The following is a 15,888-nucleotide window of genomic DNA, read 5'->3' as shown; positions in this document are numbered from 1 at the left end:
GGTTGTAAAAGAACAGTTAGAAATATGTCTTGTGACAAGTGTTACAATACTTGTAGCATGTTTATTTTGGGATCCAGTGATCTCAGACTCCATAATATTGTGGGTTTAGTTGTTTGTCATTGTCTGCTGTCCTGTTTCCACTCCTGGCCACCTTTTGGCTCTTGTCATAAAGCACAGGACTGTGTTTAACGTTTAAAGTATCTGGGCAACGTAATCAAGGGCTGCAGAAGTTGATAAGTGCTTCGGACAGGTCAAAGGACTGAGCAGGAGTTGTCAGATAACGGGCCCTTCAGTTCTAACTTTATAGAAACCCAGTCAGAGTTATTTTAATCTCACAGCATAGTAAGGAGGTGTCAGATTTGGGGGAGATGGCCATTGGTTTTCTTTGAAAAGAGAGAATTTACCTATTTTTAGGGTGACTTGAAAGAACAGCAAGTTGCTGTAGTTGGCTGTGTTAGGTTCCTGAAAGTTGGATGTAAACGCTTCTTCTCCTTGACTAGTTCCCTTTTCCTTTATAGTCAGTCCCTTTAGAGGCTTGTGGAAGAACCAAGATCAGAAAATCATGTCTTGTAAAGGATATTAATGTACGACAGGTCAGCTTGATACAGGTCTGTTGTTTTGGAGAGCCTGCCTTTTTGCGTTCCTGTCAAGTTCAGACTAGTTTTTTTTCTCCACGTTCAGTCTGTCCTATCTCTGTTATGTAGTTTATAAGCCAGGTTAAAAAAAGAAAACACCTAGAACCCAAAAACTACTGTTTCGGAGAAAACAGCAAACCAGGACTATTGTGTGGTGGGATTCCTAAGAAGGTGCCCTCCCACAGGTGAAGGGCATCAGGGAATTCATGGTGCTTGCAGCTTAGCTTCTCTCCTCTCCCTCCCCTCCTTCCTTCCTTCTCTGGAAGATTGTAATACTGAGTTGCATTTTAATTTGACAGTACTTGATAGGAAAATCTCTGTTTCTCTAGGTTATATTAACCTATACTGAGACTATTGACTAAAAGTAGATGAAAATGATTTACAAAGGAGAAAATACGACATTAAAAATCCGTCTAAAGCTGCTGAAAACCAGCTGATGTGCCTCCATATGAAGCCTGCCAGTGGAATGATGGGGGTGTGAATGTTCTGTGAATATTATTTTTTAACACCTCACTTGAGCAAGACGTTCATTTTCAGATATAGAGCGTACAGGCTCTTTGAAAGCCCGTTAAGAGTAAGTACAGCACTTGTTTTGTACTTAACGTGGCATTAGGTCATGTTAGCTTAAATGCCTAAAGGCATTCCTAAGTATGCTGATTTTTACCAACTCGTAGTTTATTTAGCCATTTCTTGAGAGAAGTGAATTTGGGTTGTTTTTTTGGAGAATGTGAGGTTTGCCTTCCAGTGATGACTCACCTTCCCCCCCCTTCTTCTTCTTGTAACAGTGATGCAGAAAGCTTTGGAGATGGCATCCTTTTGTCACTGGGCATTTCCCCATGCTGCAGTGTGCATGTTTTTCCAGGAAAGGTGACATTTCGCCCTTCTCTTTAAGCTAAGACACTGTTTCTTGTTTCTCTTGGGGTTTTTCCCCTCAGTCCCACAGTTTCTTTTCTTTATCTATTGAATTTTCTCTGTATTTTCTAAGATATTTCAACATAAATCTAGCTGGCCGATTTAAGGAACTATGTAAACTGAGATTCCCGCAGGATATGCGTATTGGCTTTCAAGACTGTGTTCTTCAACTACGGACTTTGATTTTGTGCAGCATGCCCTATCTGTTGTTTAGATGCCTTAACAAGGCACTGATGGTTTCCTCCCTTCCTCCTGCTCCTGGAATGTGGAGGAAACTCCTAGAGAAAGTCAGTGTACTAAGAAAAAATTTAAGTCTGAAATAAATGAGGAAAAGAGCAAATTTGATTTGTATTTCTTGATCTTGTGTCTTCTGAGCCTTACCTGCAGGAAGTGTCAATAATCTCATACTTTGAGTTGATAGTGGAAAACTTGGAGGAGAAAGATGAGGAAAAGAGTGTTTAGGCATTTAGTGTATCTTTTTATCTTCTTGTTTTCTTATTTCTTAGTAAGCAACATCATCATAATTTTAGTGATTTAAGGACTATGTGCCTCTGAAAACATCAGAGCTTTTTTTTTTTTAAAGAGCACTGTCAAACAATTAAATCTCTTATCTGCATTTTGACAGCAGGATAGATAATATTTGGTGATGAACAGATATCCTAATCTGGGAAAATTAAGAATAGTTTAAAAAACCCCCACAACTTTCATCTGCCTTGTGGCTGTTTTCATCTTCAAAATCCAACCCTCTTCCACTGCAACCAACCTTGTACCCCCCTAAATTTCTGTGCGAGTGGAAGTGCAATACTTTCTCAAGTGTGAGATTGAAAAGAAGAGCCACAGAAACCCTTTTGCTCCGCTCTAAAATGGAAAGGATTTGGGCTGTTGATAGTGAACATGGTTGTGGTTGAAAGTAGCCTTCTAAAAGGGGTATCTGTTCTCCCCCTTTTTTTAGCACTTTGTCCAGGTGGTTAGCTGTAGCGAAGGAAGTCATCCTTACTACAAGCCATGTAAGTGTAATGAAATCTTCGCTAGTTTTCTATCAAACTCCCCTTCTCAGCAGATGTTGAACTGGAAAGTAATTAAAAGCAATGGTGTATAGTAGTTGGTGAAGAAAGAGAATGGCGCTTCAGAAGTTGCACGTAGGGGCCAGTCAGTTTTGCTGCTTTAGCACATAGACCAGAACATGTGTCCATGCTGCTTGTGCTGTCTTCCGAGGTCTTTGATCACACAGCAGTGATACTTATCTGAGGCTTAACGTGAGCTATGCAGGTTCTCTTTCTTTTCCGGCCTTCAAGACAGGGGAGCTAGATATCTGCTTTTCTTCGCTTAAATCCCTTTTATCTGTAGCTTTGCAACATTGAATAATTGTGCAGTGTCTTTTTGGGGTAGCGGACAGTGCAGAGAGACTGCGAGGTGGTGTTTGTCTTTGTCATCAGTGCATTACATGCATTTTGAACCGCGGCAGCATTCTTGATTTGGTAGTAGGTTATGCTGTGAGATAAGCCTGCGTCTACAATAAAAGAGCAGCTGGGTGAGTAGCTAGCTGTAACTTAATCCGGGAGGGTGGGAGGAGGATGGGAACAGAAAGACATTAGGCAACTGGTAGGTACTTAATTTCAAAAATGGAAGGATTTGGACCAAAAATTTTGAAGTATGAATATTGGGCGTAACAGTGAATGTCACCCTACACTTGAAAACAAATGCTGGTAAGAAGTATCTTCCGCTTCATCTGACGAGCATTTAACTATTGCTCTCCGCTGCTTGCCCCTGCAGTTTTTAGTGCTGGAATCTAGTGCAGGTCTGACCCTGGCCAAACAGTGGAATTGCTACAACCCCCATGGTGAGTTGTAGCAGAGCTCTTAAACATCAAAGGCTGAAGGGATAGGTGTTCACCTGTCCATGTTTACGTCCCCTTGATGCAATTGGTTAGGTCCTAGATAAGCCCCTGCCTCTCCAGTGACCACCCCTTTTTTTTTTAAGCAGAGTCGTTGTGACACTGGCCCTAGACATTCTTGTATCTGGTTTAAACAAAAAAAACCGAACAAAAACCAAGGAAAAAAAACCAAAACAAACAAAAAACAAACTAAAAAAAACCCCACATGACTCTGCTTTTCCTACTAATGATGCCTTTACTGTGTTCTCATAAATTTATGATTCATTGGCAGCTGGGCTGGGGAGTATTGACAGTTTTGGATAATGTTTCTGTTCGGGTTTTTTTTCCCCCCTTTTCAGTTTATCTGGTGCTAGCAGCATTAGAAATGGGAGGATTGAAGCCGCGTCTGTGAAGCGTGATGGTGGCGCAGCAGCTACGCTGGCGCGTCCGGGTGGCTCAGAGCGGGGTCTGAGAGCACCAGCACGGGGCGAGAGCTGCGCAGGGGCGCACCGGGGGAGGGTTAGGCGGCAGCTTGCGGCTGCGGGGTCAGTGAAGTGCGGTTAGACTGCTTAACAGCTTGCCATCCTGGCAAGATGGAGATTTTTCAATTTTTTTTTTAATCTTCCCCACTATATTCCAAATCATATGATCCTGCCCCTTTTTTTTGGGCTGTCAGACCCTCCTGCGAGCCAGTTTAACTCCCTGAGCCGGCAGAAAGCTGCCTGTTCTTCGGGACGGGAGAGCAAAAGCCGTCCTTGTGGCAGCTGCACAGCTGCCGGTGGCACTCCAGCTCGTATTGCTTGTTGTGTGCTCAGCCTCCCTATCTTGTTTGTTTTTTAGATGGCAGCATTTTTTTAGGGTAGATAACATCTTAGTGTTTGTAAACTTGCAGTGCTGCCCAAACGTGACTTGTAAATACACGCTCTGCCTTCTCCTACCTGTTGCTGCAGATAAACTGAGTTCTCCAGTTGCACAGATGGCTTCTCTTATCTTAATATTTGCCTTGTCTGAAGGGGATCAGTTTACTTAATTTGTCTAATTCATAATCCCATCTCAGTGGGATCTAGATGCACAGGCTCTGTACTTGTTGGTTGTAGAATTGCTTTTGTTGATGTGTAAGTTGTTCCCTCCCCTCCTCCCTGCTCTGCTAAATCGAATATTGGCCTAACTCTGTAAGTCCTCTGTAAGAGGGCTTAGAAGGATTATTTTTATACTAGATAGGGTCAATTTTAATAAAAACTGGGGAACAAATAAACTAGTCTAAACTGCTGCATGTTCTTTTTTAATTTCCAACCTGAAGAACTGGATGATATTCACTTAAAAATATTTTAGTTTGTTGTTTTTTTTTCCATTACAACTGACAACTTTACCTGAGGAAAAATTTGTCATCTTGGCAGCCTGTTGCGTAATTCAGGACAGATGATTACTGCTTGCTAAAGCTCTAGTTTTGTTTGGAGCAGTACTTGACAGAACAAGGACCCCCTGTTGCCATCTGTTAATATTGTCTCTTGGTTTTTCCTCTCCCCAGTATCTGTAAATACATTCAGAATCTGTGTGTAAAATAAACATTTATATTCTGTTTCTTTTTGCTTATGGTACAGAGCTTCGAGTCGGAAACCTTATGTTGGGGGGGGGGGGGAGGAGATTAAACTATAGGGGACAGAGTTGTAGTTGTTTGTGCAGTAGGGGCTTGTGTGTACACGAGACAGTGAGTATTAGAATTTTTTCTAATCCTTGTCTGTGATTCACTGCAAAACCATAAGAAGGTGTTTGGGTGCAGTTCTTCAGGATCTTGTTGGTAAGTGGATGTGTTTTCACCCTTAAGAAAGGGGTAGAGGGGAGGTGAAACAATGAAGGGCTAAATTAGTCTCAAGTCACCCTCCAGCCAGAGGAAATGGTCTTGCTACCTTTTGTGGTAGTGACCGAGTTTGTATGATCACGAAAACTGAAATATTTATTTAAATGAGCAATCAGAATACAAATAAAAGCTTGCTTTGTATTTTCCACTTCATAACACAGCTTGTTGCTGTGGTTCGTAAACACACATTCATATGAAGTGTTCGTTTTTCTTATCTTTCAGTTAGGAGTGTACGCCTGGTTTATGCAGCTATATACGAAGGGTGTCTGAACCTGGTGCCTCATGTGCGTGGATGTCCCTTTCCACATCTTTAGTGTATAATTTTGAGATTTGAAAGTGTTTTGTGAGATGCAGCACGCCTGTGTCGGCAATACTGGTTTAAGGTATTCTTGTTCTTACAGCGGCCAGGGGCTGCTTGCAGGTGTGTTGCAAACTCTCCCCTTACCTCCTCGAGCCCTCTCAGCAGCCGGATTTGGAGACTGCTCTTTGCAAGGGCTCTGACCAATTTGCAACATGGACCTGCAAAAGGTTGCTCTTTCTACAGAGGGGCTTGGGGGGGGGCACTTGATCTGGCACCTGGGACACATGGGGAGAAATACCTTTGCCTGGTGCTGCTGCTGAAGACGAAGTATTGTCAAAGCATGGCCTTACTCTGATGAATTCTGCAGGAGCTGCTGGTTTGGAAATGTGTTGTAAATTTTACAATTATAGAAATGAAAAATCTCATTTTGTTGCCACTGTTCATATTTCATGAGAAGGCAAGTACCTCAAAGCATTAAAACGAAGAAGGGAGGTTGAGCTTAGTTACCTCTAGCAGACTTCCTCACGAGAAGTAACTACTGAACCTTTACGTGTGTTTGCTTCAGATTTTAGGATTGCTTTAAAAATGTTGAGATTACCTATTGCTGTGACTGTACTTACCAGGCAGTTTCTGGGCTCCCTTTTGCCCTTTTCTGTGCTGGTTTACAGATGCAGATTTCCTCTTAGGTTTGCATTATACTTGATTTTTTTGCTTAAGCTCCATTTTGCCTTTTACCTGAAAGCGGAAATAAATTTCATAAGTTTAGAATTCACTATTGCTTTCTTGTGTATATCAGGAAAACTTATTAACGTTTTGGAAACTCAAGAGTTTATGACATGAGTCTAATTTTCTTGTAAACTAGGGATTGCTTTTTCTTTGAAAGAGCACTGCTCACTTCTTTCCTGTCTCCTTTCTGCAAGCCCATGCCCCTTCTCATCCTCTATTTGAGGTGTGACTGCAGAACAGATTGTGTCCTTCTACACTGTAAGGTATTGTCAAAGGAAATAAGAAGCGTTTAGTTGCAGCTAAAATTTTAATTGGTCCGTATTGCTTTCTTCTTCAAAATTCCTTGAAATGGAATGAGGAGGAGAGTAGTTATTTTTGCCGGGGTAGCATCAGCAGGAGTGAAGAAGCTGCATTTTAAGAAATATGGGAATGACATAAGCTTAAAAAAAATTGTAACACACCTGATGTGTGTTTATGTTTATAAATACTAGAGAGCACTGACTTGGCTTTCACCTCCTTAACGTCACCCGATGGTGCAGATGGAGGAACAGGTTAGTCTGTGTGTTTTGAAGTGAGTTTTGCTGATGGGAGTCGCTTGTCCTTACAGTTGTCGTGTTATTTTTGGATTACATAAAAGGGGATTGCAGTACAAGTTTCCCTGCTCTTGTCGTTCAGTTGAGAGAATCATAAGCAGTCCTACACTGTGTTTACGATGCAATGATAAATCCTAAAGTCACCGACACATTTCTAAAAAGTGAGTGACGTGCCGATATTTCATGATGTTTCTTCTGCTGGTTGCAGAGAAGGAGCAGCTGGGGAAAACGCTGTGTTTGCTACTCAGTGGTTTGAGAGTTAAAAGAACAAGTTGAGTCTTGTTCTCTCAGTGGGAAGAAGACAATAAAAACACAGAGGTAGATTAGCACTTGGATTAAAATGGTTTCTTCACAGTTTAACCTTTTTGAGAGGTTTGGGTGGAAATGACTTGCTGTTGAAAAAGATTGAAACTAGAATGGGATACCTTGTAGAGACAATAGGCAATTAAATGGTCTTGCTTGGACAGACTGTGTGCAAGATACGGAGTTTGTAGGCACGGATGGTGTGCCAAATACTGAAGAACTGGGGAAAACAGAAGTTTGGTGGTTCTCTACTGAAAAGTTCTGATACTCAAAGGCAGTGTTTTGAACAAATATTTGACTGTAGGGAAAGGAAGTTTTTTCCTTCCTTGCGCTAAAGGGAGAGTTCTTGGACACAAGGAAGAAATTCTTTACAATGAGGGTGGTAAGACATGGCAAGAGGTTGCCCAGAGAAGTTGTGGATGCCCCATCATTGGAAGTGTTCAAGGTCAGGTTAGATGGGGCTTTGAGCAACCTGAAAGATGCTCAAAAGATGTCCATGCTCATTGCAGGGAGTGAGGATTAGATGATCTTTGAAGGGCCCTTCCAACCCAAACCATTCTGTGATTCTAGACTCTGCATCTGTAATGAATACTGCGAAGCAGGGTGGGCACAAGTCCTACGTGTCCCTGACACTTTTTGTACAGCTATTTCACCTGCCCTGGGGACAGCCCAGGAACTGGAGTCCGTACGTCCAGGTAGGGTTGAAGTGCACGTACCTTTGAAGAACTTTGGAGTACGCTGCATTGTGCTCAGGCATAGAAGGTGAATGAGCTCATCTCATCCTTAGTGTGAAAACTAATCTGAAGATTTTTGCTTTTGAGTTAGTAGGAGCAAGGCTATTGCAAGTTGGAAGAGGAGGTTAGGGTGGGGAAGTACGTTATACAAGTGTATACTTTTAGTAAAAGAAAAACTGCAATTTAACTGAGCAACATTAATCCGTAAATACATTTTGTTTAGCTCTGTGGCAGCAAACAACACACACACACATGCACGGTGTCTTCAGCCTTGTAGGAGGATCTCGGCCGGTTCAGAAGTGGCAACCGCTGTGCTGGAGCTCCTGGTGTGCCTGGCACAAGAGGACTGTTACTGGCACATGTCATCCTAAAATTTGACCTGTTATGTGTTAGTTTGAGATGCTGATTCAACCTCTGTACCTGAGGATTGCTTTGTTTCACGTTCCTGTGTGCTTGTATAGACAATATGCAGGTGTATGCATAAATGTTTCAGTTCAGCTGGAAAATGCCCCCACGCCAGCTCTTGCTCAGGGCTTACAGTCAGCAGCGGCAGCGAGCCGAGGAGCTGGGAGCGCGTTTCTGCTGCTGTAAAACTTGCACGTCTGCGTACAGCCTGAGGTTTGACCGAGAGCCCCTGAAGCAGCAGTGCTTCTGCTCTGAGGTCTGCTCAGGCGCCGTGCCTGCCCTCCATCTTGTGCCTTGCAAGCTTTTTTCCCAAAGGGGTTGCATTTATTTATTTATTTTCCCTTGTAGGCGACTGCCGTGTTTAAGTTGTGGATTGATCTTACCCTCTACTGATCTCGGCGCAAAAGCAGGATTACTTTTGGTCAAAAGCAACTTTGAGTGTTAGTTAAATAGCTGAATGTAATTGCTCTCTTATCTGTGGTGGGGTTTTGTTTGTTTGTTTTGGGGTTGGTTTTTTTTTTTTAGAATTTGGAAGGAATTCTGCTTTTCAGATGTGGGGTAAAATTGATGTTGCTTTCATTATAATACCTGTCTTCTGTGTAATCTGTCCGATTATCCAAATCTGAACCTCGGGTTTAATCTCATACGTACAGACCTGCTTCGTGATACGCTTCTGAGTAAACAGATCTTCCTTAAGTTAAAAAGTAAATGGTGAGCACAACTTTTCCAATTGTCTGTCTTGAACCAGAGGACACTGCAAGCTGGGAGCTCTTAAATCTTTTGTGTTTGCTTCATCTTCATCCAGCAGCCTATTTACTCTGTTACGCCGTAGCCTTAAATTTGCATGTCTGCTGATGGAGTATAGAGTTATCAACACTTCTAATATATAGGAGACATCGACTAATCTGATGATTCTTGTTTGTTCTGTGGTAATTTCAAACAGATGCAAGTACTTGTTAATCTTCCAGTTCCTTTAGTTTTATTCCAACTTCAGCAGGCAAGGCTCATTTATTTTGTTAATTTGCTCTGAATGTACTGTTGTTTCCTGTCTGAATTGCATACATCTCATTCAGCCTGAAGATTTAATTTGGAGATTGAATGCTTGACATCTAAGGCACTTAAGCAGGGCTTGAAATTCCCCTTGCCATATGTAGATGCCACGCGGCAGGTGTTTCCTCGGTGAAGCTGGTGTTTTCAAAATACATCTGCTAAATAGGGCACACTGTTCTTCCTGCCATCTTGTGAACTTCAGAGCAATCTTCCTTGGTTTCATTCAAGCCAAGGATGACTTTCTGTCTCGTTCTCAGTAAGTGCGTAACCTTTTTCTTTTCATCTGGTAGGAACAATACCTGCGTGGCAGGTGTGGTGGCCCAGAACTGTTCGCTCTTACTAATGTTTACAAATAACCTTCGTAGCGTGGAGAGTCCTCAGCAGTCATTAAATAAGCGAGCAGTGAGAGCTCTCGGCACCTCTTGAGCTATTCTGTCCCTGCCAGCATCAGAACCTCAGTATCTGAAGGCAAGAATTTGTGCTGGAAATGCTGGGTAGTTTTAGAGGTATCCTCACAGCTCGGGTGGAAGTTGTGATAATGTTCTGATCAGAACAGTTTTTTCTGCTAATATTTTTCTTGCAAGTAGCTCTCATGCTGAGAGGCTGGAGAATGTAAATTGTATGTGTGTGCTTACGTGTGTGGGGTTCATAAAGCGTTTAAGAATGTAAGAGGATTGCTGAGATTGAATCATTCTCTCAGTTGCTGTATGGCTTTCACCCTAGGAGTATATAAATATTTTGATTATAAAGCATGTATCAGTTTGTGTTTAATGATTGATTCATGTTTAGAAGGGAGACGCTTATGGTTTATGTTTGCATTTTATAATTATTTTAATCATGCTTTGTTTTTTGTTTTTTGTTTTTTTTTTTTTTTTAATTGCAGCAGCTGTTGCCGGGTAAAAAGTTTTGGGAATCTGATGATTCCAGCAAAGATGGACCAAAAGGGATATTTCTGGGAGATCAGTGGAGAGACAGTGCTTGGGGAACATCAGGTAGCTCAATTATTTACTTAATTTAGTTGGGGTTGAATACAGAAATGTGCAACTCATCTACTCAAAATTGTTGGCCAGTCCTTTTAAAAGATTTTTAAAAACACTTGTTTTACATAATACAAAACTAATAGAAAACCCCACATTGCTTTGTGATAGAGTTAAAAGATATCCATAGTTATAAAAAGATTGTCTAATGTGAACGTGTGTACCCTTATGTTTATCTGCTTAAAAATTTTAGATTGCCATTAAAATTTCAATTTAAACTTTCTGATGTATTTTCTGCCTTGGGATGGATTACTCGAAGTTTGAACAAAGATATTGGAGAATGAGATTAGTAAAAAAAACCCAAAAACAACCCCACAATTTTTTAAAATACTAAACCAACCAACCAAAACCCAACAACTTTCAGTTTAAAAAAGAAAAAAAAAAAGTGATGTTTTGAATTAGTAGCGTTGAGGTTTATCTGCCAGATCAGAGTCTGTCCCTTATTTTGAATTTAAGGGGAGAGCGTTCAGGTTGGTTTTAGTTAAATGGCAAAAATCACGTGCATGTGCTGAATTTGAAATGCTAACCTTTTACTTTTCATTTTCTGTGCTTTCTGTATGTAATCAATATGCTCCTTAAACGCTGCTGAGTATCTCGTGCAGTTTCCAAACAACTGCGCAGAACTACAGCTCCAGGGGAGATGCGATTTAGAGGAACTTCACTGTTCTCTGGGTTTTTTTCCTGCTGAGAATATCCATTATTAGAGTGAAGATATTGGGATAGTGATAAGGGCATTTTTTATTATTTAAGTTTCAAAATGGCTGTGAAAAGGGAATAAAGCTTCTCAAAATCTGATTGCCTGAATTTTGCAGGCTGGCTGGGTACTGGAGAGATTTTGGGGAGCTGCTGCCTCCAGCTGTCTGACTTGCCTGTCCGCAGTGGATCTCCATAGCAGTGCCTGCATCCAGTCCTCAACAACAGTTTGTGCCTGGTTGTATTACAAACTGAAGTTGAGGGTGGATTAAAGGGCTGAGCCAGACTCCGAGCAGCAACAGCTGAGAAGGAGACTTTCTCCTTTGCTGCCTCTGTTGTCGGGCTGGTTACATCCACCAGACAGGCAGGGTAGACATCTGGGGGAGGGAACCTCCTACGCTGGTTGATCACAAATCTCCATGAGTCAAAGCCCTTCGTCTCATCTCTTCCTTTGTTTATTCTCAATTAATCCTGTGCACCTTACAGCCTTTATTCCTGAGCCATGGCCTGCACTGCTGCCTGTGAGTCAGGGGAGTCATAGTTTCCCCTTTTGCTCATTTAAAATGAAGAGAACAGCCGTGGTCTGAGCAGTTGGTCAAGGTCGCTGCCCCAGAGAAAGGAGCTCAACTTGGAGGCGGGGTGTGGAAGTGTCCTTGGCCAGAAGACTGATTTGTTCCATGAACAGTGGAACTAATGAAGCCTGGGTTTCTGTAAGATGCCCTTTGCTCCATCCATTTTCCTTTCTGTCTGTGTCCACAGTATGCACTGCAGTCCTCCCATATGGCTTTGGTTCTTCACTACTCTGCCTTGAAGTTGTAGTTTTAAAGCATTTGAAGCCAGTACTGCTAAAAGAAGCAGTCCTGTCTGATGCAGGCCATTCCTTTCTTCCCCTCCTGGTGGTACAAGTAGTTATGAGCAGCGCGATGAAACCTGCTGGGGAATTGATCTGGGTTAAAACTAGCTTTTATCTTGTCTTTGTTAACTTTATCCCGAAAAAGTCTCCCTAGTCCACATCACTTTGTGGCCCCATAGATTCTTTTGCTGGCTTGAGGGAGAAGGCAGGAAAGCATAGCTGGGAGCAATGATAGAATAGAAGTACTTCTCTTGACAGCTTATGCCTGCTTTATAAGGAAACTACAGTATTGATATCATTGCACCACCCCCTGGCAACTTACTCTGTCTGCTGCCTGTTTTATTGACTCGCTGACTATCGCCAGCCTGAGCAGGCAGGAGCGGAGTACTTCTTCCCTTCCCTCGTTGGGGATGTAAGCCCACCTTCTGCTGCCCAGCCAGCAATTTTTGCAGAGCTCGTAAGGACGTGGAGACATCTATCCTTGCTCTGTTCTGGTTGGATCTCAAACCCTCATGCTGCAGAGGGGATAAAGGGATGGAGCGGATGCAGGAGGACAGGGGATGAGGAAGAAGAAATGAAGTTCTCATAAACTTTTTGAGGAGATAGCAGCTAAGGGAAGCTCTGATCATGACATGAATATGGCAGTTCACATGACCAAGAAAACAAATGTAGGGTGGTGTAATGGTAGGATGATGTTTTAAATGACAAACCAAGACTGATTGTTTTTTCACTGTACTAATGCAAGAGTTTTAGTAAAACTAAAAACTAGAACTTTGTTTCTTTAATTGCAACTTTTACTTAGAGACTTAAATTTCTGAAATGTTATTATTTTAGACTTTAAATGTAGCTATTCCTTGTAGGTTTACAGGTTCTAGTATTTAAAAAATGAGAAAGCCATCCTGCTTTTTCTAACGGACATCACCAGAGTCAAAAAGTTGGTACTTCTTAGTACTATTAAGACACTAGAGAGTACGTATTTAATGACTTGCCTCCTTTGAATAGTTGGATCTACTTATAAGAATTACACATGTTTTTGTTCCAGATCACTCTGTTTCCCAACCAATTATGGTTCAGAGAAGACCTGGTCAGGGCTTTCATGTGAATAGTGAAGTCAACTCAGTGCTTTCACCACGGTCAGAGAGTGGAGGACTTGGAGTTAGCATGGTGGAGTATGTGTTGAGCTCATCTCCTGGAGATTCCTGCCTAAGGAAAGGAGGATTTGTAAGTGTGCCTGATTCTGACATTTGAGTTCCCATTATGTTATTTTCTCCATTTGCTGCTTGGTTTGTTTGTTTGTTAATCCATTCCTAAAGGCAGATGTTTCTTCTTTTATTTGCTCCTAGTTTAGCTATCTTTCTTAAAACGGGTTGGCTAGCAGTTTCACTGTTGTTCTTGACTTAGGGGATGCAGTATGGGAGATGGGTGTAAAGGATGTGGAGGTTGCTGACATTCCCTGGTTCTTCGGATAAGCACACCGGCAATAACACCCCATCTAAGCTTGTCATTGGAAAAGTATGCAAATATACCTGTGGTTTTTGAATGAGCGTGTGGCTGCTTTGTTGCTGGCTAAGAACAAAAAGCTCCATGTAATGATGCTAGAAACGTAATGTAGCTACAAAAGCCACTCTAGCTGGGGAATGCTTTCCAGGGCATATCGTTTCCTATGGAGAAATGGCATAGGTCACTGTGCTTCGTGGGGTGGGGAAGGGAGCACAGTTGCTGCTGCCTCAAATCTAAGAATGTGGTGAGAGAGGCATAGTCAAGCCCCATCCCTGTTGTGGGGACAAAGGGACTGCATCTCAGCTCTACCTCCTCGGCCAAATGCTAGATCAGGAATTGTCGAAAAACATAAAAGTGGAGTAGGTTTGTTACTGTTAGACTCCTGTGCTCATCTCTTCAGGGAGCTGATTTGTGGTTTCCTTCATCCATTCTCTTATTTTTGTCCCTCATTAGTGGGCACCCGATAACCTTGTTAAACCCTGAGCCTAAGAAAGAGATTTTTGAGACATGAACAATCAGTGAAAGGAGCCAATTTGTCATCCGAATTGGGGCTTAGAGAGGTGTCTGCTCTACAGGACTGATAGTCAGGATGCCAGTTCTGAAACGAAGGGTCTCACTGGTGAATATCACATTGTGTTGGGTGAGAATCGGGCTCCAAATTTGTATTTACAATTGGCACTTCCAAGTCTGCCCTTTAATATTAAGGAAGCATGATTTTATTTTCTTTAAGAAGCAGCACCAGAAGATGATCACTTCTAAAACAATCTTTTTTTTTCTAAATAGGGGGGGGGAATCCCCCCCGTCCAATTAGAGAGAATGGAAAAAAGATTTAGTTGATACAGGGTTCAAATGCCCTGTTATGTACATAGTACTTTTCCCTCAAACGAAGTGGAAAACAGGGTTTGAATGTCTGTCCGTGTGACAGCACCAAAGCTGTCTCTGATAAATATGTTTATATGCCCCTTGCTGTTTTTTATCATAAATTATGTTGTTTTTCCTCTCCCTTTTGTTGTTCAAAACTCTACCCCTGGCATAATCACCCTTTATTCTTCTCCCAAGTGAAATAAAATGCAGACATTAAGGGCAGAAATGCTGCAGATGTAATACCACTCATAAAATGCTCAACACAACAAACACAACAGAAATCCTTTTTTTTTTTTTTCTTCCCTCCCCCCTCAAAAATGTGCTTAAGGATTATATGAACCAGTGGTTGAGCTAGTGATTGACTTGAGTGCTCTTAAATGAGCCGTACCTTGGAATTCACTGTGCAAATCACAGTAATGCCCCCCAAAAACGAGGTGATCCTGTTCTGCTCAAATACTTGCACTTATCCAGTCAATTATTGCATCTTTGACACGGACACAGTGACACTTGGAGAGGCGCTAATTCAGTTTATGCTCCTTCGGTACACACTGTCGTTTTTCAAAGTTCCTGAGTTAATTTTGAAGTGGCCAAGTCTCATCTAGAAAGAGGATTTGGATAAGTATTGTTTAAAATTCTTTTGGGGTGGGATTTTTAGAGCCTATAGAAGCAGACCCTGAATTACTAAATGGAAGAAACTGAATAGATAGATAAAATTTCTCTTGGAAGAGTAAGAACTAATTCCCTTATTTCTTCGATTATGATTGACTATTTTGCTTTTTTACATTTTTATTTGTAAGAACTAATGTTTGCAAGTGACTTACTTTATTGTGACGTGTTTCTTTGATTTATTACCATCTCGGAATAAAAGTAAAATTGAACTGAAAACTAAGCTTATTAAAATAATGTCTCTTTTGCCTAGGGGCCAAGGGATGCAGAGAATGATGAGAATGACAAAGGGGATAAGAAAAATAAGGGCACATTTGATGGCGATAAATTAGGAGATCTGAAGGAGGAGGGGGATGTGATGGATAAAACAAATGGTTTGCCTGTGCAGAATGGAATCGACGCAGATGTCAAAGACTTCAGGTATGTGTACCATTAGTTAATAATTAATCAGTGTCACACTTAGCATTTTTTGAAAGATTTTCCATGCTGTGGTGAAAAAGCCTTTGACTCATTGAAACAGTGTCAGAAGGATGTTATAATGTGCGCAGGGAAGCACTGTGAGAAGGTGGAGGATAACAAAAAATGTTATTTAATCTTGTTTTATTTTCACACCTGTTTTTAATTACTCTGTGTGGGATTCCTATGGAAATATCTACTGAAGATGTTGACTCTGCTTATATACTAGTCCAAATTATAGTTGGGGTTTTGGACTTGTTGTTGTAGCTCTCAAGAGGTTAAAGCCTTCTGAAATGGTGGCTATTGATGTAATCAATGCATTTGTATTTCTTGCTAGCTTACCTGCTTGCTGTGCCTTGTGTTGACATGTAGGAAAACTGTAAAAGCAAAACAAATGTGCTGTGAGGCGCATACTGCTGGCCCTTGCAC

At 41.6% G+C, this 15,888-nt stretch overlaps 1 protein-coding gene across 32 annotated transcripts in view; it reads left to right on the top strand.

The window, feature by feature from the left end:
* Positions 1-15,888, top strand: part of PUM1 (pumilio RNA binding family member 1) — a 77,287-nt gene that overhangs the window by 20,060 nt on the left and 41,339 nt on the right. For 22 of the 32 annotated variants that reach the window (XR_012677251.1, XR_012677250.1, XR_012677252.1 and 19 more), the window contains 3 exons: positions 10,274-10,382; positions 13,016-13,194; positions 15,257-15,423. Coding sequence is in view for 28 of the 32 variants with exons in the window: in XM_075173704.1 (XP_075029805.1) it covers positions 10,274-10,382; positions 13,016-13,194; positions 15,257-15,423 (455 nt within the window). In the remaining 4 variants the exon portion in view is untranslated. Of the gene's footprint in view, positions 1-1,420; positions 1,503-10,273; positions 10,383-11,710; positions 11,831-13,015; positions 13,195-13,374; positions 13,486-15,256; positions 15,424-15,888 lie in introns of those variants that run through there. The other 10 variants (XM_075173703.1, XM_075173680.1, XM_075173708.1 and 7 more) reach the window with 4 other exon arrangements.

Source organism: Calonectris borealis, chromosome 25, assembly GCF_964195595.1.
Source record: "Calonectris borealis chromosome 25, bCalBor7.hap1.2, whole genome shotgun sequence".
In the NCBI taxonomy this organism is placed as follows: domain Eukaryota; kingdom Metazoa; phylum Chordata; class Aves; order Procellariiformes; family Procellariidae; genus Calonectris; species Calonectris borealis.
This window is presented reverse-complemented; position numbering and strand designations above follow the sequence as displayed.